The sequence below is a fragment of the Bombina bombina genome, chromosome 2 (assembly GCF_027579735.1).
Source record: "Bombina bombina isolate aBomBom1 chromosome 2, aBomBom1.pri, whole genome shotgun sequence".
NCBI lineage: Eukaryota > Metazoa > Chordata > Amphibia > Anura > Bombinatoridae > Bombina > Bombina bombina.
The window spans coordinates 363,221,981-363,246,952 of NC_069500.1; the positions used below are offsets into that span (position 1 = coordinate 363,221,981).

A 24,972-nucleotide genomic window follows, 5' to 3' on the forward strand; every position below is an offset into this window, starting at 1 on the left:
ACATAAACATTTTACATTTGCTCTGTACCGTTGCAAAAGGTGTTATAGTTATATCATGTATTCTTCACCTGGCCTGGTCCGCTCCCTCCCCCCCCCTCCCCCTTGAAGCTTCATGGTAATGGATATAGGGCTCCCATTGTAGCAGGAAGGTCTCTCTGTCATCTAGATATTCGGCCATGGCACTTGCTTTATCAAAGTGATATGATATCTTTTGTTTAATTATTTCAAAACTAGGAGGAGTTCCCTTCCAGAATTGGGCTATACCCAGTCTCACTATCGTGCAGATCCATCTAACTAGCTTGTTATTGTGCTTAGAGAGTCCTGGGATCGGAAAGTGGAGCAGAGCCTGTTCCATCGTTAGTCCGATTATCTTTTGGAAAATCTCACTCACTAGGGCCGAGGTATGATCCCATATCTCCTTAACATATCTACACTCCCACCACATATGTGGGTACGTTCCTAGTGCTCCGCACCCTCTATAACAAAATTTGGACAGTGGATCTCCTCTGCCTCCTGATCTAGTTGGGAATAAGTACCATCTGAAAGCAACCTTAATGAAGTTTTCCCTGAGTGCCGCATTCTGCGAGAAAGATAACCCGCCTGCAAGATTTTCTGTCCAGGTTTTAATGGACCAAGTTTGTCCTATATCTTGTTCCCATTTTAGCATGATGGGGGGTTTACTATCTTGAGGAGAACTATTGAATATAGTGTATAAGGTGGAAATACCCACTCCAATGTGGTGGTCAGCTAAGCAAAGCCTTTCGAGTGTGGTGCTCACAGGAGCCCTTTCGCCCCCCATGATCTGTTGTGCTCTGGATTTTAATTGTAGGTAATGGTACCATATGTTTCTATCCTCGCTATCTAAAGCTTGATATTGTTCAAACGTCATCAATCTGTCCTCTTTATATATGTCTGCTATTCTATAGAGTCCTTTATTGGCCCATTTCTGTTGTGTGCCTTTGTCAATGTTGGAGGACTGGGTTATCAGGGGTGTAATCTTCGACCGCTTATTGAGTAAGGAAAGTTTGGAGTTTAATGTTTTCCACATGTGTATAGTGTGATGGATTGCAATGTATTCACATTTTTTTATGGGTGGTAACCACATCAGGCGTCCACAATAAGTTAGATAAAGGTATGGTTCCCATTATGCTAGATTCAATTTGTACCCATTGTGAGATATTGTGGGGTTGAAACCATTGCACAGTTTGGGCCATGCGAGCCGAATAGTAATAAGGAATTAGATTTGGTACACCCACCCCTCCTGCTTTTCTAGCGGAGCACATACGTTTTTTTTATTGATTCTAGCTCTCTTTCCCTGCCATACAAACTTGAGAATGTCATTTTGGAGTTTATGTAAATCTGCTAGTGGGAGCGTGATAGGCAAGGAACGGAACAAGTATAACAGCTTGGGCAACAAGGACATTTTAGTTGATATGATTCTACCATATAGGGATATTTTGAGTTTCATCCATTTCGCTATTAGGGCTCTAATATTTTTAAACATAGGTATGTAGTTTATCTGAAGCAGGGAGTGTACATTATGGACTTCTTAGGCCAGTTAAACGAGAAGTTTAATTCCATTAATTTTTTAGTGTGATGTGGTAATTTGACTCCAATGGCCTCACACTTCTCTTCATTAATTTTATAAACCTGATAGTGACCCAAATTGTTGTATTATTTTATATACTGGGGGGAGGGAGAGTAATGGTTTGGTTAGTGTCAGGATAACATCATCTGCAAATAGGGATATCTTATGTTCTGTCTGACCCACTGTAAGTCCCGAAATGTCTTGGTTGTCTCTAATTTTAATGGCGAGCGGTTCTATACTTAAGGCGAAAAGGAGCGAGGAAAGTGAGCATCCCTGTTGGGTGCCATTGTTAACGGGTATTGGTCTGGATTGATAACCTGATAGTCTAACATAAGCTGTAGGGAATGAGTATATGGATTTGATAGCGTCATGAAACGACCCTGTAATACCAACCTTCTCTAATACCGCAAACATAAAGTCCCAGTTTATTCTGTCGAACGCCCTCTCCGCGTCCAAAGAGAGGAACAGAGAAGGCGTTCTCCGAACCGTGGCTATATTAATTAAATCTATAATTTTTCTAGTGTTGTCTGGGGCCTCTCTTTGTGAGATAAAACCTACCTGATCTGGATGAATTAGTTTAATAAGGAGGGGATTAAGACGATTTGCTAAAATTTAATTAAATAGTTTGATATCCTGATTGATTAAAGAAATAGGCCTATAATTTTGGCAATGTTGTTTGTTTTTACCGGGTTTCGGAATCACTGAGATTCTAGCCATCAACATTTCCTTGGGTACTTCTTTACCCTGCATTATAGCGTTAAACACCTTTGCTAGTTGCGGTATCAGTAAGGGTTGAAATTTTTTATAAAAGAGGCCTGAGTAGCCGTCGGGTCCTGGTGCCTTGGATCCTTTGAGGTTTTTTATGCATAGTTTTATTTCCTCATGGGTAATGGGGTTATTTAAGGCAGTGATTTTTAACCTTTTTTTTGCCGTGGCACACTTTTTTACATTAAAAAATCCTGTGGCACACCACCATCCCAAAATTAAAAAAAATCACACATTGTAGCCTAATACAGCATATATATATATACACATACACACAAACACACACATACTGTATGTATTGTGCTGTTATGCCATGCCTCCTACAAACTACCCCTGCACTGGGAGTAAAAAACAAGCAAAGTTTAAAAAATATGTCACACTGTTGTCAGCCTGCCGTGGCACACCTGAGGATCTCTCACGGCACACTAGTGTGCCACGGCACACTGGTTGAAAAACACTGATTTAAGGAGTCCAGTTCCTCCTTTGCTATATTGGGCAATGTGCTATCTTTAAATAAATATTTAAACAAAACAGGAAGTACATATTTGCGTACAAATTCAACTAATCCCTAAGGACAGACTACTCCCTGGCTGATATGAGCAGCACTACTCAGTAAAAGTATCCCCTGGATCTCTTTGTTTGGGAATATATCCATAGAGCTACTTTTACTGAGTGGTGCTGGTGCATTCTGTTGAAGTACTTTATGGAATGAGGGTGAAGCAGAGACCTAAATGTACCTTGCACAGAACAGAACTATAAATCTTTGTGCTGTCCTATAGTGTATGTTACTGAATGATATGAGCATTATTCCTAGCTTTATCAGTAGATGGGGACACACTTCACAAGCATAACATTAATTTTCTTTATATATAGGAATATCTGCTTAAAAAATTGAATACATTCAAATACTCTGCTTTAGATGAACTATAGGGGGAAATAAGTTTATTATCAATTTAACAAACAAATGGAGATTTGCCTTTCTATAAACCAAGTAAGGTAATTTGAGACAGGAAACCTCCTCACCTTATAGTATGTGCCATACACTCTCGAAACCAATAATATGACAGGAAATCCCATGAAGGCCACAAGAGAGAGTCGCCAAGATAGGCTGAACATGATCGCAGTTGAACATACTGCTTTTACCAGAATCTGGAGGAAATATGGTACGTTCTCTGAAATCACACCACTGAGAACTTCTGTGTCTGAAGTTAAACGAGAGATGATATCACCTAGGAACAATAAAAAATAAAAAGTATGATAACATTTTGAGCTGGTTGTAAAATTTCATATTAAGGTTTTGAAGGATTAAACTTTACCAATTGTACCTGACCATCACAGTGGTCACAAAAATAATTCCTGGGTCTTTAATTGGGCAGTGTTACTCATTTTCATGCTTTGCTTTTTTTTGGAACTACAGAAAATTTTAGTTAATTTTATAGAGTCCCATAGATGTTGGTATTATAATCACATTATAGATAAGAGTAAAACCATCCCAATATTTCCTAGAGGATTTTCCATCAGGGAGGTGAGGGGTCTTGTGGACAGGGGCCCACCTATGTTTTTCGTGCAAAACCATATCTGGAGGGATGGGGCTGAACACCTGTTGGTAAATATCATGGGCAGGGCAGAGTACGTTTTGGGCTTAGGGCACTCCTTAGAAAACAGATTTGCCCTGATAAGTCAGGTGTGGGAGGTACAGCGGGCGGACATTCTGTCCAGTGACAATCCCGCAAGACCGTTCAGAGGTTTATTATAAATGCATTCAGATACATGGTGTTAAATATAAAGACACAATAAGATATTTTCTGTCCTTGTTGTAAATTAACTTTGCATTTGAAACAGACTTTTATTTTATGTGACTGGAAAGAAATGTATTATGTTAATGTATGCTCTGTAAATTTATCCTAAACACCTGTGATGCCAAATTAAATGTAAATAATTATTTTGAATTACAATAATTGTTGATTGTGACACCCTGCCTAAAAACATACATACTTTATTAGACTTACAAGCGATGGTAAACTTTGTCACTGTACAAGCTTAAAACAATTTTTGTTTTTTTAAATGCTATGCCCATTCATCAACACTTTATTTTTGCCATTGCAAAGATATCTATTAATATAAGGTCTTTTTTTTGTGCACCACCATACTCCTCTCCGTTGAGTGCTTTATTTTTTTTTACTAAATGCAGCGTCCAATCATATAATTTGCCGTACGGCACCTCTTTAAAAAAAAGCCAGTAACAAAGAGGGGCATGCTTATGTCACCAAGCTGAAGTAGAAGGAAATAGAGGGGTGGGGAAAGCAGCATAATACAGTGATTAATACATCTTTAATGTTATTATATTCTGATCATTTAAAAAAAAAAAGTTAGCAGTTTCAATATTTGACTGACATAGAATAGTAACAACGTGAGCAGTATGCATAAACATACCCTCACTTTAAGATTGCACAGATATTAAACTTGGCTAGCCAATGAACCAATCAACTTTCTACCTCGTTTATACATAAGGTGCTGCTACCCACAGCCAACTGAAAAGATTAGTGCGCGGCTGCGAAACATACGGTCTAAGAGACACATCTAGCCCTCCAATGATTTTTGTGTAGCTCTTAGCACCTCTGAGCAGAAAACTGGCATCTGTAATTAAATGTCAGTTTTAGTCATTGCAATAAATAAATATAATGAATTAATTGTAGCTATTTTCCAAAGTAATATTTAACTAAAATGTGAATATACTATATTTGCTTAACGTTATTTATTTTTAACATAAATGTGAGCGTAATATAATCACATTTAGTAACTTTGCTGCCATCTAGTGGACAAAAGTAAGTTTCAACAGACAATGGAAAACACTATGGTTACATGTAAGGGATAAAAAAAACTTGATATAAACAATTAAAATAATGGAAGCAACACACAACTTAAATTATGTTTGCAATATTTGAGATAAACAACTTTTTAAATAAAACCAACCCACCAGCACTTCAGAAATAAGTGAGAAACTTCCAATCAGTGCGATTGTACTTACATATAACTTAGGGGTGGATTTATCAAGAGGCGAAAGCCCCTATTGGTTGCAGGCTCACTCATTTGAGTCAGCAACTGACATATATGAAGCAGTGGTTTACACCGCTATTTCTTAAACCCTCTCAGGGGTTTATTTATTATAAGGCGAATGCCCCAATCGGTTGCAGGTGACATTGAATGAGCTTAGAAACGGAGTTGAGCAATGGCACTATATTAGGCAGTCCCCACTTGTAACCTAGTCTGGAGAGTAGTGTACGGGGACCCTAATAAGATTCCTCACAACTAGTCTTATATAATAATCTAGGTGGGTTGGTATTTGTGCATAAAAGTTATATACAGGTGGCCCTCGTTTTACAACGGTTCAATTTACACCGTTTCAGAATAACAACCTTTTTTTCCAGTCATGTGACTGCTATTGAAAAGCATTGAGAAGCAGTGCATTTATAAAAATAGTCAGTAGGTGGAGCTGTCTGCTTGTGTTGCAGCAAAGCCAAGCAAGCTGAAATTAATCAGTTTAACCAGACCTGAGCTATCGAGCAGATTTCAAAGGAACAAGATCTTCCTGTCTATAAATCAGTCCAGATTGGAAAGAACTGTTTGCAGAAAAATGCAAGTGAAGTCTGTGTTGTGTGATTATTTTATTAGGTTTATAATGCTGTTTAGCAAATGTTTTTGTTCATTTAACTTAGTTTAATTATATATTCTGTGTTGTGTGATTATTTTATTAGGTTTATAATGCTGTTTAGCATTTAAAGTCTTCATTTCAAAGCTTTACAAATAATGTATTAGGTGTTACTTATGACAATTTTGAGAGGGGCCTGGAACCTAACTCCCTCACTTCCCATTGACTTACATTATAAACTGGGTTTCAATTTACAACGGTTTTAATTTACAACCATTCCTTCTGGAACCTAACCCCGGCATAAACTGAGGGCTACCTGTTACACAAGAAAATTGTGCGGCTCGCTGCCTTTAAAAAAGCCTGAACGCGTCAGTGTGTCAGGACGCCTTTTATAACTACATAGTAATGATAGATCCAGTCTAACCTACCTGTAGTATTTACTAATTATGTTGTAACGGTACCGCAAATAGCAGATCAACGTTTAGGAGTGGGCTGACTAGCAGCATAATAGAGTGACGGTATACCGACAAGTATAGGACCTGATATCTGTATTTAAATAAGCCATAATTCAGTATATTTTCCAAGCATATACCACACTAGTGGCTCCTTATTGAGTTAGATGTTAAGTGGAAAACCAGCTTAGATTGATGTCTGTAGCATAAGCAGTAAAAACAAAGTCTGCTTACCCTTACCGTAACCTCATTTCATTGGCATTAAATCCAACATTGCTATGAATCAATAGTATAAGCATATATTGTGTCAATACTTGAATACTCCGACCCAGACTATATAAACAGCCCCTATAAGTGTATTCCATATCAGTAACAAAGAACTTGCTCACAGATGTGAAATATGAAGTGAGCTGATTAGCAATATAACAAAGAGTCAGAAGACTAGCAAACTATATTATCATACAATTATGAAACTAATTATTACATACTGCATAACGTATACTACGCTAGTAGTGCTATACCTAGGCGCCAAGTATACAACAGGAATGTTCAGGCGTATGTACAAATAGCATTAAAGGGATATACATACAGTGACACTTGCCACTACATCGATGTTAGAACAAATACAATAATATAAACGCTATGGGTATCAAATCCAACGTGGTTATAGATCAATAACACAAGAGCATATCACGCTAATAAGCTTCCTACTCAGATTCAGATCATAATAACAGCTGATGCTAGCGTGTACCATAGTAACTGCAAATATTTATTTATAGACGCTTGACACGTTATTAATTAAATTATTATTATCCCTACCATTGTATAGTATAAAACAATTCACAAGCAAAGGAATCATCTCCCCACAGTGTCATAGGACATAATTCACAGCGAGAATATATCTCTCAATATAACAGTAGTCCTAAACGACTGGGTATAACACCAAGCAGTTACATGGGTGATTCTTTCACCTAGATAGCTATAAATAGTTACAGCAACTAACTTAATAGAACTGCTAAATGATATTGCTACAAAAGATGGTGCACTAATGAACAGCGCTGTCAAATAACAACCAATGCTAACAAGTAATGTAGCAAATACAACAATATTTGACTACGTGCTACAATCATAAGAAGTGCAGCAATATATATTTTTGTGAATTGCCCAACAGTGTACTCAACATTGATACTTAATACAGTACTCATATGGGATAATACTAGAACCATACACTATAATAGTGGATCAATATATTTAAGTGGATCGTGTGCTGTGTTCATTTAAGTAAACAAGACACAAACATTTAATAAAAACAAAAATAAAAATATTTTTTGTAAGCTCAATCTGTTTACTATTGATCTAAATACACATGTAATAATGATGAGTGGATATGACGTCAACAGACATAGGATTTTGAACTGCATATTATATATATGTTCCAAAACTTTAGTGACACAGGCATTTAATACAGTATACATACTAAATTATAGAACTGTACATGCCCTATAATAGCCTGATACTCGCATGCATGCAAGACTGAACTATCAGTAGTACGCAGAAATAGACCACCACACGTTCTAAGATATTATCTATCGTAAGTGGTATACTAACTTATTTCTTCACTCACTCTCTTAGTTTGATGGAGAGTACCTCAAAATTTGTTTGACTACTGCACAAGTGGCTATACAGGAGACGAGGGCAGGATCAATATCCCTGTTACAGAGTCAGACCCAACATCCTTGACTTTTAGTTACAGCCTGGCAGTTATAAATAGGGCACTACCACAGGCTAATATAACGCAATATATAGGACGGGGAGTTCACATCTGCTACAGCAGATTACCCAACACTCCATCTATGCTTCGCCTACTCCTTATATCACCCCATGACTATATGTAAAGCGGATTACAAATGAGTAACTACTCTTAGCCCCCACATATATACCATTTCAGGCATTAGACCCACATTAGTATACTTTAAACTGTGATACTTGTAACCCTAATATCAGAGGCTTCTAATTAATACACTATCACCATTATACACAATTTGGATCTATCAACACTATGTTGATTTTAATGTAAGAGTGTGTTTTGTTTTTTGTGTATCTATTTTTAAATTATACTATTAAAAGTTACATTTTAACCAATGCCCGTTAAGTACCCCCCTCTAGAGTCTGGGCATAGAGTGCTAGACGTACATACTGTCCTGTGGAAATTGTCCAATTTTCCACAATTTTCTCGTGGACATTGAATGAGCGTTTGCTCTTGCAATGCTAAATATAATGAATAAATGTGCCCCACAATTTGCAATAAAATGCAGACAGGTTCGCAACATGTGAACCTTGTTCATTTGCAAATTGATAAATATGGCCCTCAGTCAACGTAAGAGTTAGTGGATGAAAGTTACCATAGACATATTTGATTGGGGTGATTGACAGGCACTTCTCTTGCTAAATTGGTTACGCAAAAACAAGGGGCAGCATTGTACAAGGAAAGGCAGCATTGCACAAGGAAATGCAGCATTGCACGAGGGGATGTAGCATTGCACGAGGGGATACTGCATTGCACAAGGGGATGCAGTATTGCACGAGGGGATGTAGCATTGCATGAGGGGATGCCGCATTGCACAAAAGGGGATGCAGTATTGCACGAGGGGATGTAGCATTGCACAAGGGTATGCAGCATTGCATGAGAGGATGTAGCATTGCACAAGGGTATGCAGCATTGCACGAGGGGATGCCGCATTGCATTAGGGGATGCCGCATTGCATGAGGGGATGCCGCATTGCTTGAGGGGATCCCGCATTGCACAAGGGGATGCACTATTGCACAAGGGGATGCACTATTGCACAAGGGGATGCAGCATTGCACAAAGGGATACAGCATTGCACAAGGAGACGTAGCATTGCACAAGGGGATGCAGCATTGAACAAGAAGATGTACCATTGCACAAGGGGATGCAGCATTGAACAAGAAGATGTACCATTGCACAAGGGGATGCAGCATTGCACAAGAGGATGTAGCATTGCACAAGGGGATGCAGCATTGCACAAGGGGATTAGCAGGTGATGCAGCATTGCACAAGGGGATTAGCAGGGGATGCAGTATTGCACAAGGAGATGCAGTGTTGCACGAGGGGATGTAGCATTGCACAAGGGTATGCAGCATTGCATGAGGGGATGCGACATTGCACAAGGGTATGCAGCATTGCATGAGGGGGTGCAGCATTGCACGAGAGGATGCAGCATTGCAGGAGGGGATGCCACATTGCACAAGAGGATGCCGCATTGCACAAGGGGATGCAGTATTGCACAAGGGGATGTAGCATTGCACAAGAGGATGCAGCATTGCACAAGTGGATGCAGCATTGCACAAGAGGATGCAGCATTACACAAGGAGATGCAGTATTGCACCAGGGGTTGTTGCATTGCACCAGGGGATGCAGTACTGCACCAGGGGATGCAGCATTGCACAAGGGGATGATTGTGCAATGCTAAAAATTGGGAGCAATTGTGCCTTACAAACTTCAATCTCAACACTACCCCTTAGACTATTAATGGTCTGTAGCACAAGCGCATTGACTGCACAATGCCACTGCAAATGGCAATCTAGATGCAAGGGCATGAACTTGCTGCAGATGCTACATTCCTGCTTTTTCAAAGCAACTTATTATATGCATAAACAGCCTGTATCTGCAGACTAAGCCAGTGCGGTGATCATTGCTTAGTATGGACTTATTGCTATTGTGCTCAGAAGAAGAGTGAGAAAAAAATTACTGTTTTGTTCTCAGCAAAGCTTCACTATTTTGGTGGACGGAGCAGAACTTTAACAAAACACACTATTTTATATTAAAAGGGCAGAGTTTTCATTTTCTAATGCTGCAGAATAAGTATTTGCTATGTGTGGATTATTAAAGGGATATGAAACCCAAACATTTTCTTTTGTGATTGAGACAAAATATACCATTTAAAAAAAAAAGTTTTTGGGTCGTGTCTCTGGGCAGCACCTTGAATGGTTGTAATATCGGTGGCTCTAAGAATTTCACAGATAATCTGCCTTTTATCAGTGACAAAGAGGATCTTCTACCTATTCTATCTCAACAGTCAAAGTCTACAAACTATGCTGATTCTGATGATATGTTATTATTGGGACTACCACTTTAGAACACCGATCCGGAGCGTTGAGGCCTAAGGCAGATCCTTCAGTGAGAGGCTCTCAACCCACCACCTGGTATCTTGTAAGCCGGGTATGCAGTGCATAGACACTGATAACTTCTGGTATAAGGGAGAAAAAGCCCTTATAATTCCTTATTACAACTGGTAATTTATTGACTTAAGTGGTGAGAGGCCTAACACGTCTGCTGGGAACTCGCACTCTGTTCCTTCAATATGGCGCTAAATACCAAGCTAATCCTGAGGGAAGTGAAAGCCATGCTTGATGCCCATTTCTTTAGGCTTCACAAAGTACTGCAGGAGGAATACATCTCCCTAAAGGGTGTTTGTGCTAATGTGAAAAGAGAGGTGTAGCCCTCACCAGAGCTACCTACCAAGCCACGCATATACCTGACCCAACCACCTAATATGAACACAGCTGATACACCTTCTCAAATCCTGCCGGAAGATAGATCCTACCCAAACACAGATATGGTGATGGAGCAAACATCTAGCTGGGAGCAGGGAGCCGCAACACAGATTGGCACTGAACAAGCCGTAATGAATCCTTCGAGAGGAGCGGCGCGCCAGACACTTCAGCAGCCTAAAGTAGATAACCCAGAGTTACAGAGGTCGGTGCTGTCCGCGGAGGCTAAGGTACCTACTTACAGTAATTCCGAGCCTCTGCCTCTACATGAACATCTCCCGATCTACCCTACCCTTACTGGGGAATCGCCTAAGACTTGCCTACCTGAATTGCGAGATTCGGGCTCACTCAAGGAGATACTACATGTTAGAGAGCGGTTTGGCAATGCAGACACAACCCACGGAGACCTCCATGCAGCTTTGCCTTTTGCCTGCTGTGGAATAGGATGAGCGCGTAGATGTTGGAGCCTCTGTTGGCACAATAGGAGTAGCTACAGGCCCCGAGATAGATCTCGTATTGGATAGTAGAAATTGCTAATCTCTTTTACATCTACAATCAGAGATCGTTTATAGGGTTGGCAGTGGTCACAACTCACTACGGTATCCCCTTATATGATGGACAATGCTCCTGAACTTTTAGGGATATTAAAGGTGTGGCAAGATCCTTTTTGCTGCTCTTAACAGATTGACAGTACAACAGGGTTTTACCTCATTGTGCATAGTCGCATCCGCACGGAATAGGTTTGCCAGCTTCACGTGGGGGACTATGTGAAAGGAGAAGTGGTGAATACAGAAACCTGCTTTGCAGGGACGACCCTGGCTACAGAGGACTGTTTGAGAATTAAAGTTTAAGTATATCTTTGTACTGATGTTTATATGTCGAGCTAGGAATGTGATATACTCACATATTACTACTATATTATGGCTGCAGGAGATATATCAGTACTAGGGGTCTGCACAGAGCTAAGGTGAGCAAGCAGAATATCACATCTTAAATCTAGACTCCTTAGGAACTTAGATAATATGTTAGTCAAACTTAGAATGTTACCTACTCATTTATTTCTTGATTCGTTTTTATGGTTTTGTTGTGTCCATGCAGCATGTGTTTCATTTTTATACACTATTTTGCCCCAACAGAATTTATGTTATACCAGTTGATGTAACTGATTGTGCAAGTGCTTTTACAATTGTGTTTCTAAGTGAATGTACTGGCTTGACATAAAAATCAGTAGTCATTCAATAAACAAGTTATGTCAGCACTTTTGTGCTTATAGTTATATATTTGCTGCATGTAAAGGAGGATATTTAAATATGTAACCCATGACCTGGGAGGAGATATCTTTATCATTTAGAGAGTGTTTGAGGTATTATTATCAACTAGTGTTAAAGCCTGTGTACACAGGCCAAAATGTCCCCCTCCAAGATCCTACCTCCTTCTCCCTCCTTCCACCTCCCTGCCGCTCTTCGCATACATTTTTTCTGTAATGTAGAGGTCCCACCTGTTCCCGCCCCCCCCCGCCCCCTCCAGCGATGGGCCACCACCCGCCTTTCTCTTAACCCTCCCACGCCACCAACGATCAGCACCACCGCTGCCCAATGCAGAGAGAGACACAGAGTGTCCCTCTCTGCTTTGGCACCCCTGCCAGACTATTTCTGCACTGCCCCACTCATGGGGCATGCAGAAATAGCGTGATCTCGCTACTTTTAGCGAGATTGTGACAGAGAGAGGCCCAGGGCTTAATGACCAGTGCGCAGAGTCTCTACTGCGCATCGGCGCTGGTCATTAAGGGGTTAAGGTGAGGTATGTTTGTCTCGTGCAGTCTCTACTGCGCATGACTGCGTCGGACTAACATACTTGGCCTTTTATTATATAGGATTATGTGCAGACATTTCAACAACAGCTTCAATAACAGTAACATCTCTTTTTGCATGTAACGTTTCAATTGTTTCTTTTATACACAATATCATTTTAATTTATATTTTGCCAAACACAAAGAATTTCAAAAAAATATATCTTGTATTAAGAGATAGACAATCAATTGTGAAAGACTAGAAAATCTGTATATGTACTAACCAGTGTGATTTTCATCAAAGAAGCCAATTTCTTGAACCATTAATGAGCGGAAGAGATTGTTGCATATTCTTATATTCAGCCTGCTAGATATGAAAGTAAATAGACCACTCCGAACACCAGCCGAGAAGGCACTAAAATGTGGTAGAAAAGGGTTACTTAGAATGTAATATAAACTTTTTTTCTATTTGAAATAAAATATAGCTAAATAACTGCTACTGTGCTTTTGTGTTTTTTTAACCTACCAATACACATAGATAAACACATGCATTGGGCTGTTAAACAGAATTCACTATAATTATTATTATTATCGTTTATTTATAAAGCACCAACATATTACACAGTGCTGTAACATTAAGTATACAGTTAAGGAGTGCAATCATCAGAAGACATTTACATAACACATAAGGGTAGAGGGCCCTGCCCTTGAGTGACTGTAAGCTGTAAACTATCTTTATATAAAATGATAAACATGACAGGTCGGATTGTAAGCTCACATTCTAAATGATATACATTAGGAAGTTGACAGAGAGGGAAACATAAGTAGTAGATACATCTTAAAGTAAGTTGTACGCGCCCCTGAACAAATATGTTTTTAACGAACACTTGAAGTTTTTGAGACTAAAGGAGAGTCTGAGCGAGGCAAGGAGTGATAGGTGCAGTTCTAGAATAGTGTTGCAGACAAGCGTGTGAGAAAGTAATGAGAGATGAGAGAGAAGTAAGTCTTGAGCAGAGCGGAGGGGGTAGGTTGGGGAGTATTTGCAGACCAGGGCAGAGAAATAGGAGTGTGCAGTGTTAGTGAGGGCTTTGCATGTTAGGTTCAAATTTTTGAATTTTATTCTTGAGGCTAAGGGAAGCCAGTGGGGGTGTTGTCAAAGAGGTGCAGTAGATTTGGAGTGATTCTTAAAGGGACACTGAACCCAAATTTTTTCTTTTGTGATTCAGATAGAGAATGCAATTTTAAGCAACTTTCTAATTTACTCCTATTATCAATTTTTCTTCGTTCTCTTGCTATCTTTATTTGAAAAAGAAGGCATCTAAGCTTTTTTTTTTGGTTCAGAACTCTGGACAGCAGATTTTTATTGGTGGATGAATTTATCCACCAATCAGCAAGGACAACCCAGGTTGTTCACCAAAAATTGGTAGGCATCTAAACTTACATTCTTGCTTTTCAAATAAAGATACCAAGAGAATGAAGACAATTTGATAATAGGAGTATATTAGAAATATTAGAAAGTTGCTTTAAATGTCATGCTCTATCTGCATCACGAAAGAAAAAATGAGCCTGGCAGATGCATTTATGATGGATTGCAGTGGGGACAGACTAGAATTGCAGTAGTCAAGGCTGGAAATGATGAAGGAATGGATAAGAATCTTAGATATGTCTTGAGTGAGGAAGTGATGAGTTTTAGAGATATTTTAAAGTGTAAGCGGCAGGGGATAGCTAATGACTTAATAGGGAGGGCAAAAGAAAGTTCTGAGTCAACGATGGACCAAAGGTAGCGGCCTGAAGAGTAGAGGCGATGACAGAGTTGTCCACAGTAAGTGAGGTTTGGTGCAATAGGGAGATTGGTAGAGGGGCAGTGAGAAGAATGTAGAGATGATGTGTAGACTGAGAAAAGTAGGGGACCTAGAACTGAGCCTTGAGATACCCCAACAGAGAGGGGAGGAGGAGCCGGAGAAGGATACACTGAAGATACGGTTAGAAAAGTAGGAAGAGAGCCACAGTAGAGCTGTGTCACAAATACCCAATGTTTGAAGGGTATAGAGCAGCAGTGGATGGTCAACAGTGTCAAAGGCTGCATAGAGGTAAAAAATAACTAGCATGGAGTAGTGATCTTTAGACTTGCCCGTAAGCAGGTAATTTGACACCTTGTGATGGCAGTTTCAGTAGAGTGCTGGGGGCGAAAGCCAGATTGCAAAGGGTAAAAAAGATGGTTAGATGATTGAAAGTGTGATAAGTATTTATATACAATACGCTCAAGAAGTTACGAGGCAAGGGAAAGAAGAGCTTGGGCAATAGTTGCAAGAGAATTCTGGATCGAGGTGTAATTAGAACATGTTTAACAGATTATGAAAATGTACCATATTTAATGGTAAGTTTGAATATGTGTGTGAGGATGGGTGAAAGAGTAGGGGAAAGGGAAGGCAGCAGTTGTGAGGGAATAGGATCAAGGGGGCAGGTAGTAAGATAGGAACATAAAAGGAAAGCAGAAACCTCCTCCTCTGTAACAGGAGTGAAAGTGCTGAGTTTTTGAGTAGGCTGAGTATGACAGTTTGCAGTGATTTGTGAGGAGTGGATATTGTTGTTATGGTAGGAGGTTATTTCTGGTTGGATGGAGTCAATTTTATCTAGAACTTAGAGGAGAGGGAGAGCACAGGAGGGTGTTAAAAGTGAATAGACAGGTGCCAACATTTTTTCTTTCGTGATTCAGATAGAGCATGTAATTTTAAGCAACTTTCTAATTTACTCCTATAATCAATTTTTCTTTGTTCTCTTGCTATCTTTATTCAAAAAGCAGGAATTTAAAGTTTAGGAGCCGGCCCATTTTAGGTTCAGCACCCTGGATAGTGCTTGCTTATTGGTGGCTAACCAATAAGCAAGTGTAACCCAGGTTCTGAACCAAAAATGGGCTGTCTCCTAAGTTTTATATTCCTGTTTTTTAAATAAAGAAAGCAAGAGAACGAAGAAAAATTGATAATAGGAGTAAATTAAAAAGTTGCTTAAAATTGTATGCTCTAATTCAGGGCGACTTTATGACAGCCACTCACGCAGTATATAATGAACCCCGTGCAGCAATTCTAGTTAACGGCGAACCATCCAAATCTTTCCCGCTAATGAGAGGCACGAGGCAGGGGTGTCCACTCTCACCACTCCTCTTTGACTTGGCGCTGGAGCCATTAGCAACCAAAATAAGAAAAAACACGGAAGGACTAACTATAGGCAAGGAAACCCTCCATTTATCCCTCTTCGCAGATGACATGATCTTATACACAAGAGAGCCTAGGCAGAACATCCCTAGATTAATGCGCATCATAGCCGAGTTCGGTCAAATTTCGGGATACTGTATTAATAAAGACAAATCAGAGCTGTTGTGGCTACGAAACGAATCGCCAACAGACCCATTGCAAGATAACTTTAAGATTATTACCAACTCGTTTAAATATCTAGGTATTAATCTCTCTAAAGATCCTAAACAGTGGTACAGACTTAATTTCCGACCACTATTTAAAGAACTAAGACACTTACTCCTAAACTGGACACCACTACCATTGACATTGTCGGGAAGAGTAGGACTAATCAAGATGATTCTATTCCCAAAACTGTTGTACACACTACAAATGCTACCCGAACTCATCCATAAACAAGACCTCCAGACATTAAACAGGGACATACTACACTTTTTATGGAAAGGGAAACGACATAGAATAGGACATAAAAAAATGACATGCACACCAGAGATGGGGGGATTAGCACTCCCAAACATAGAGTATTACAACTGGGCAGCCTTGGCTAAGTATGTGATGGATTGGTTTTTGGACAGAAATGTCTTCACCAACAGTGAACTAGAGACGGAGAGCATTGCTCCGTGGTCATTAAAAATGCTTCCACATATGACTCGCACACAACTAGAAGGAATAGTGGGACACAATACTATTCTCCTACATCCTGTAAGAGCATGGTGGAAAATCTGCAAGACCCTTAGAATCACATGCAAGAATACCATATACTTACCCCTACGGGGTAACCCAAACTTTCAGGCAGGTTTCACCACAGCACCTTTTAGACAATGGGAAACACGGGGACTCTCTACTATTAGACAGGTCCTGACGCCAGACCAGAAATCAATCAAATCGTTTGCCGAATTACAATTAGAATTCAATTTACCTCACAAACACCACTTCGCATTTCTACAGACGAGACATTATACACAAAGCATCTTGGGGATGGGAGACATGCCGGACACCAACTGCGAAATATACAAGCTATTGACCCTGACAAAAGGAGGACTGACCTCAATATCACATACCTACAAAGCACTCCAAACAGTGGTTAATAAAGCTACTAGGGACCAAATCCAACACAGATGGACAGCCTGGACTGAACACCCAGTTACAGATCAAATAATTGAACAAAGCGTCTTAAAGGTGAGGAAGGCATCACTATCAAATGACATACGGGAATCACATACAAAGCTACTACATAATGCATACATAACACCAAAGATGTACCATAAGTGGAGCCCTGAGACCTCGGGACTTTGCCCAAAATGCGCACATCCAAACCCCAACATAATCCATATGATATGGCAGTGCCCAAAACTCACAAGATTCTGGAATATGGCGCACAAGTGGGTAATGAAAGTTACGGGAGAGAGCATAGACCTGAACATTCAAGCAGTAGTATTTCTCCACACACAGTCAAACACAAACAGACATATGGCGTTTATTCACAATGTCATACTATTTGCCAGAAAGCTCATCTTCAAGAAGTGGTTAGAAACTGAATCACCAACACTCACACACCTTAAACTAGAACTACAACAGCAAATTATCCGTGAACAAGTAGATACACAGGGGGACATCACAAAGCGAACTAAACATTTCCTCAATAAATGGGAACCATTAATTCGCAGCTTAGACTTAGCACATCAGAGACAAATCCTACACCCACTTAAAAACTCAGAATTTGTTCTTGAAGCCCAGTTAAGAGGCAAATGGAATATCTTTTAAACTATTGACAAAGGAACAAACCAATGTAGAGATTAAGATGAGAGACGAAACAGGAACCTGGGGGAGCGCCCTGGAAGGGGTTGGGGTGCAAGAGAGTTGGCAGCGGAGCTAGTTGGGGAGGGGGGAGCTTAATGTGTTGATCTAAGAAAGTTAACAATGAACAAGAAACTCACCCACAATGGAACTGCAATGACTTGCTTATTGTGAAGGACTACAAAGCATTAGAGACTCTTGGAAAGACTTGATCTAACCAATATGTTATGCAAAGTATATTGTTACCTGTTTAACTGCCTTCTAAGGGGAAACTAGATACAGTAAGTTAGAAGAGGAGTAAGGAGAATAGGTACTTTTTGGAGTAACTATGCTATTAGACATAGAAGAAAATGCAGTACTGTCTTTGGTAGCAATTTTTGTTATTATGTTTTGCATATCTAGTTGTACAAACCATTTGTTGCTTTTTTTTCAGTGCTGAATATATAAATAAACAATTAAAAAAAAAAAAATTGTATGCTCTATACGAATTTTGGATTTAGTATCTCTTTAAGTATATTCTGCCAACACAGGTCCAGAAAGTGACCATGACATATTGCCCTCAAGTGAGAGAGTATATGACAGTGAAGTATTTGATAATAAAGTATATAAAATAAAGCATATTGTAAAGTGTTTTGTTTTTGTTTTTTTTACAAAAATGTATTAAAGATCTTCTATTACAACCCTGCAATGTTCATTGTCCCTTTAACATTGTCCTTCATAATTCATACACATTTGGGCCTCGATCACATTTTGCGCGATTTTGGTATTACATATACGGTGTAGCATACAAGTTACGGCCGTATATTTCACCCGTCGCTCACAATTTTTACTCCCATAGGCTAACATGGGACCTCGTCGTAAATCTGTATCCAATATCCAGCGCAAGGCCTTACGTGGCGAAAATGGAGAAATCTTACTCCATTTTCACCTCGCCATAAAATGCAGCTGTAACAGGCCTTGCGCTGAGTATGGGAGCACTGCTGTAACTCCCTAAAATGCCTGCAAAAATAAACTAACACCTAACGCATGTGCAATGTCTATCTACCTGTCAACCGCAATCCCCCACCGCAATAACTAATAAACTGTATTAACCCCTAAACCACTATAGCCCACACAGCAATAAACCTATTCTAGTATTAACCCCTAAACCGCCATAGCCCACATAGCCTATTAAATGTATTAACCCCTAATCTGCTGCTGCCAACGTCACTGCCACTATAATAAAGTAATTAACCCCTAAACCTAAGTCTAACGCTAACACCCCCCTAACTTAATTATTATTTAAATAAATCTAAATAATATTAACTTAACTAAATTATTCCTGTTTAAAACTAAATACTTGCCTATAAAATAAACCCTAAGCTAGCTACAATATAACTAATAATTACATTGTAGCTATTTTAGGATTTATTTTTATTTTACAGGCAACTTTGTATTTATTTTAACTAGGTACAATAGCTATTAAATAGTTAATAACTATTTAATAGCTACCTAGTTAAAATAATTACAAATTTACCTGTAAAATAAAAGCTAACCTAAGTTACAATTACACCTAACACTACACTATCATTAAATTAATTAAATACATTAACTACAATTACCTAAAATTAAATACAATAAAATAAAATAAACTATAGTACAAAAAAAACACTAAATTACAGAAAATAAAAAAAATTACAAGAAGTTTAAACTAATTACACCTAATCTAAGCCCCTAATAAAATAAAAAAGCCCCCCCAAATAATAAAATGCCCTACCCTATACTAAATTACAAATAGCCCTTAAAAGGGCTTTTTGCGGGGCATTGCCCCAAAGTAATCAGCTCTTTTACCTGTAAAAAAAGAAATACAACCCCCCCAACATTAAAACCCACCACCCACACCCAACCTTACTCTAAAACCCACCCAATCCCATTGAAGATCACCCTACCTTGAGACGTCTTCACCCAGCCGGGCAGAAGTCTTCATCCGATCCGGGCACAAGTGGTCCTCCAGACGGGCAGAAGTCTTCATCCGATCTGGGCAGAAGTCTTCGTCCAAGCTGCATCTTAAAGACATCCGATGCGGAGCATCCTTCCTGGCCGACGGACTAACGACGAATGAAGGTTCCTTTAAATGACGTCATCCAAGATGGTTTAGGGGTTAATAATTAGGCTTATTGCGTTGTGGGGGGTTGTCGGTCTAGAGGTTAATACATTTATTATTAGTAGTGTAAGGGGGGGATTGCGGATATAGGGGTTTTACGTGTCGGGCTATTTTTGGGAGGCAGGTTAGACTGTTACGGGAGATTTAGATTTATCTTTACTTTTCTTAGGCGCTGGCAGTTTCTAAAGTGCCGTAAGTCACTAGCGACTCCAGAAATTTGTACTTACGCTCATTTCGGAACATCGGACTTACGGCACTTTAGGAACTGCTGGCACGGTATATGTAATAGCCCGATGTGCGAGGTGAAATTTCGGGTGGCGCAGGTTCCCACGCTTGCGCCGAAACCTGCGCCGTATATATGGGATCGCGCCCATGGTTGTTTCAATTTTGGCTTGAATGTCCCTTTAACATTTCATACATATATTACCTTTAGTATCTGGGTAATAGTCTACTTTTAACCAAGAAACAAAGATGATATTAGCAGTAATAGTCATCTCTTTATAAATCCCACCTATGAGATCTTTCTTTTTCCTACAGTTTCATTTTGCTGTTTCATTGTTAACTTGTTTCTGCAGTGCAGTTTTATTTTTTAGAAAAGTCCAACTATTTTTTTTTTTTATCTTGATGTTGTGATGTTGATGTGGAGCTTTATACACTGAATACTTCATATTTATTTCTTGATTTGACATTAAAATGTATTTATTCAAGGTTGTGGCTGTTTCTGTGTGTTTCTGTGTTCCTGTCAGTCCATATCCTCAATATTTGCTTTTACAGCTCTATAGTTATATTTTTACAAGGCTTGTTCCTTGTGTGTCCGGCTATTACTCACAATACCTGTTCTTTCATTTTACATTTTTGGGAATGCCAAATCTTTTCAAAGAGAGTTTGTTTTTCTATTTTGTCACATTGTTCTGACTACTGTTAGTTTGTTCTTATGGAAACTTAATCTGATTACAAAACAATCAAATCGCCTAGATTCAATATAACCTGTGTGTAAAAATATCTTACTGAAAAAAAACAACGCAATATACCAACTAATAAAGGGATAGATAATGAGTGGCGCGCTAAATATTGCGTCAGAAGTAGCACCTATATTACCATTTGAAAGTAAATGCGTTCTCTCGAGCACAATTGAATTTAACGCGTCGGGACTTCAGAGCTATGGTTAAAAGCAGTGACACACTGCAAGCGATGCGGCGCGAGGCGAAGCAGCTGCTTCACACCACGTCGCATCGCTTCTGAAGTTCAAATATTTCATAACTGAGTGCTCAGCTACGCAACCTGATGCAGCAGAGTGCTCAGAGATGAAAAGGCAGGACACACTGAGCGTGCACAGCCGCATCTACACGTTGCGCGCCGCTCCACTTGCAGTGTGTCACAGCCTTAACTGTTACATAAGACTAAAATGTTGCACAAAAAAACAAGTTTTTAATTTACCTATGTTATAAAATTGACAGTGTTTTCTTCATATCCTTTCTTGAAAAGCAGGAAGTTAAGCTCAGTAGAGTGCACGTGGATGGAGCGATGACAGCAGTTTTGCAACAATGCATATATAACATACATTGTGTAAAACACTGCTGCCATCTAGTGTTCAAAAGTATTCTTTCAAAACTGCTTATACAGAATTCTCAAAAACCTTGGTATTCCCTTCAACGAAGAAGTACATTAGATAAAAGAAATAAGCTGGAAACTTTTGTTAAAATTGTACACACTGAGTCATAAAAGAAAAAAATATTTTCATGCTACTTTAATACAAAAAGCCAACACTCTTTCATGGCTCAGATAGAGCAAACAGTTATAAACAACTTTCTATTTTACTTATATTATGACATTTGCTTCATTCTCTTGGGATCTGTTGTTGATGCAGCAGTAATGCACTACTGGGAGCTAGCTGAGCACACCGGATGAGCCAATGATAAGAGGCATATATGAGCCAACCTAGGTATGTATTGCCACAAAGGATACCAAGAGAACAAAGCAAATTACATAATAGAAGTAAAGTGTAAAGTTTTTTTTTAAAAAGTGCATGCTCTATCTGAATCGTGAAATTTTAATTTTGACATTATTGTCACTTTAAAAGGAAAAACCTGAAAAATTTTACACTTTTGGAAGGACACAGTATTTAAACTTTATGATTTGTAAAAAGTTTATAAAATTCTGTTTATTGTATCTCCAAAAATCGTAACCAAGTAAGCAATTCTCTAAGCAATCACTGTCTAGCTAGCTGGTATAAACATTTTGCAGCATTTTGAATGCAACAGAATTTGCTTTTCAGCCTCTCTAGAGAGTATGGGGCATCATTTTTGCAAAAATAACAAGCAAAATAAACAAAATTAATGTATATAGCACATTTTTACAATTACAATCTCAAAGTGCTTTGTATCTTTAATCTCAAAGGTCAGTGCCACACAATGCCTTATTATGAAATGGGTTCTCTTTGGCTACTTGAAATATTGATAGGAATAATATTTTTTTACATTTAATTATGAAAAGATATAAAATAGACACATTCCCTTTTTTTTCCATTCCCTTTTTTCATGGTTATATTGCTATTTACTGTTTCACTTTATATAATAGAGTGAATGTTACTATTTGGTTAATTGTTATAAATTGTAATAAAAAAAATTAAATCTTAAAAAATATATTTAAAAAATTCCTTATGTTTGGGGAGTAATTGCTCCCCCAAGAATGTTTTGCTCTTTATATTCAAACATATGCACCAACATTAGTCACTGTTTCATGTCAATGAGCCAACTTTTAAAGAATTGGGGTTTTTTTGCTCCCCATCGGATGTTTATCATGGTCAGTGGTATTATAGGTACCAGCTAATAAATTTATGGAAAATACATAAAACATACTTTAAACATCTAAAAAGACTAAGCACAATAAACAGGAGAATTACGTCATCACCGCTATTGCTGAAAGAGTAACAATTGCGCTGGAAAACTGCTTCAGACTTTTTTTGCCAATGATCCCATCTATGACCTGCCCTGAGTAATACGGGCTGAAAGATTCCCCTGTAGTTAAAAAAACAAAAACAAATAAACATTAGTTATCAATTATTTATTTCTCTATTAAAAAATAGCCTATGTCTATGGGAGAGAACTTCTTGACATGACAAATTCATTAAATGGTTGTCTCTCCAGCCACACCAACTTAACAAATCTCTGTGTTATTCTATGCAGCCATTTCACTAAAGAATCAGTGACAAGTGATCATCAGTGAATCAGTTGTGTAGTATAATAGATGAACATGTAAAGCTGGAGGGATTTCTTAGTAAATTCTGCTCTGCATGTTTTGTGTGTGTGTGTGTGTGTGTATGCAGGTGTATGTGTGTATGCAGGTGTGTGTGTGTGTATGCAGGTGTGTGTGTGTATGCAGGTGTATGTGTGTATGCAGGTGTATGTGTGTATGCAGGTGTATGTGTGTATGCAGGTGTATGTGTGTATGCAGGTGTATGTGTGTATGCAGGTGTATGTGTGTATGCAGGTGTATGTGTGTATGCAGGTGTATGTGTGTATGCAGGTGTATGTGTGTATGCAGGTGTATGTGTGTATGCAGGTGTATGTGTGTATGCAGGTGTATGTGTGTATGCAGGTGTATGTGTGTATGCAGGTGTATGTGTGTATGCAGGTGTATGTGTGTATGCAGGTGTATGTGTGTATAAGCAGGTGTATGTGTGTATTTGAAAGTAAAAAAAAACATTTCTTTAAACAGTAATTTCAAATTCACTTTTTGTTTTTCATTTTTGCTGTTATTGTTTAGTTCTGGTTTAAATATGTAAGATACAAAGCAACAAGACAGGAAATGTAATTCTAAGCTGGACTTGAATCATTCTTTTTTTTTACACAATATGGCACAAAATGAAAAATATAATATTATTAATTGATGTGTTTATAATTTAATATATATTTATATTAGTAGCTTTTGCATTTCAGATTCCAGAGATTTTTTTTTCTAGTATACATAGCAGTGTAAATTTGTACAACATATTTTAATATGTATATTAAATACATAAAATAGCCATCTATCCCAGATTCTAGAATGTATCATAATCTAACAAACTCACCATATAAGCATGTTCTGTCCTAGAAATGTGTATAAATGTATATGATAAATAACATGGTGTTTCTCACCTAAAGAACATAACAGAAGAAAGACAGAAGCTAATGTAAGATATCCAGCATCTGCTTTACAGTAGGATAGAATTTTTCCTATTGTTGCCCCTGACGACAACTTGCTTTGTGCTTCTTGTTCTGTTTTGTTCTCTTGATCCACTTCCTGTTTAGCAGAGAGCTTGCAATACACTCCTGGTCCATCCTGGTCCACATGACCCAGCTCTCTCCAGAGGGAAAGTGTGACAGCTGATGACACCCAGGTCCAACCCATTAGACTCCAGAACCAAGGATCTAGCTGAAGCTTTTCCTCTTCACAAAATAGCAGTAGTTTTATCATGGTATAGATAACAATGAGATAGCAAAGCAACATCATAGTTGCCACAGACGATTTAAGCCTGCTAGAACCTTGTATATGATTTATTTGAACTCCTTTCATAGCCCATAGCAATATGCAGCTCCTTAGTAACGACATTCCCCAAATGTCCAAAAGAGAGTGAAATATATCAAAGTGCATTACATCTTCCAGAACACTTTGCTTTTTACAGCTGTGCAGATAGAGCAAAGTTGTTACAGTGAGGTCAGAGACTGTAAATATGAGGCTGTAAAACATTACATTGTGGGAACTCATTTTTAACGTACAGACGGGAAGACTTCCAGTGTCATGTGAGGGCGGCACACCTCTGGGATTCCCTGCAAATGCATTATGTTGATTAGTAATGCATGGTGATAATTAGTGAAACCGGTTTTTTAAAATATGTATGTTCTTTGTTTACACACAGAAAAAAAAAAGATAGATGGTTTAGATTATCAACATCAAAAACATTAAAGGGACAATAAACACCAGAATT

At 38.6% G+C, this 24,972-nt stretch overlaps 1 protein-coding gene across 1 annotated transcript in view; it reads right to left on the reverse strand.

Annotated features, from left to right (window-relative positions):
* Positions 1 to 24,752, reverse strand: part of ABCB9 (ATP binding cassette subfamily B member 9) — a 193,796-nt gene extending 169,044 nt beyond the window's left edge. The window contains exons 1-4 of the mRNA XM_053699772.1: positions 24,143 to 24,752; positions 22,909 to 23,023; positions 13,100 to 13,230; positions 3,377 to 3,582 (exon numbers count right to left, since the gene is read on the reverse strand). Of these exons, the coding sequence (XP_053555747.1) occupies positions 3,377 to 3,582; positions 13,100 to 13,230; positions 22,909 to 23,023; positions 24,143 to 24,752 (1,062 nt within the window). The remainder of the gene's footprint in view (positions 1 to 3,376; positions 3,583 to 13,099; positions 13,231 to 22,908; positions 23,024 to 24,142) is intronic.
* Positions 24,753 to 24,972: the final 220 nt, after the last annotated feature.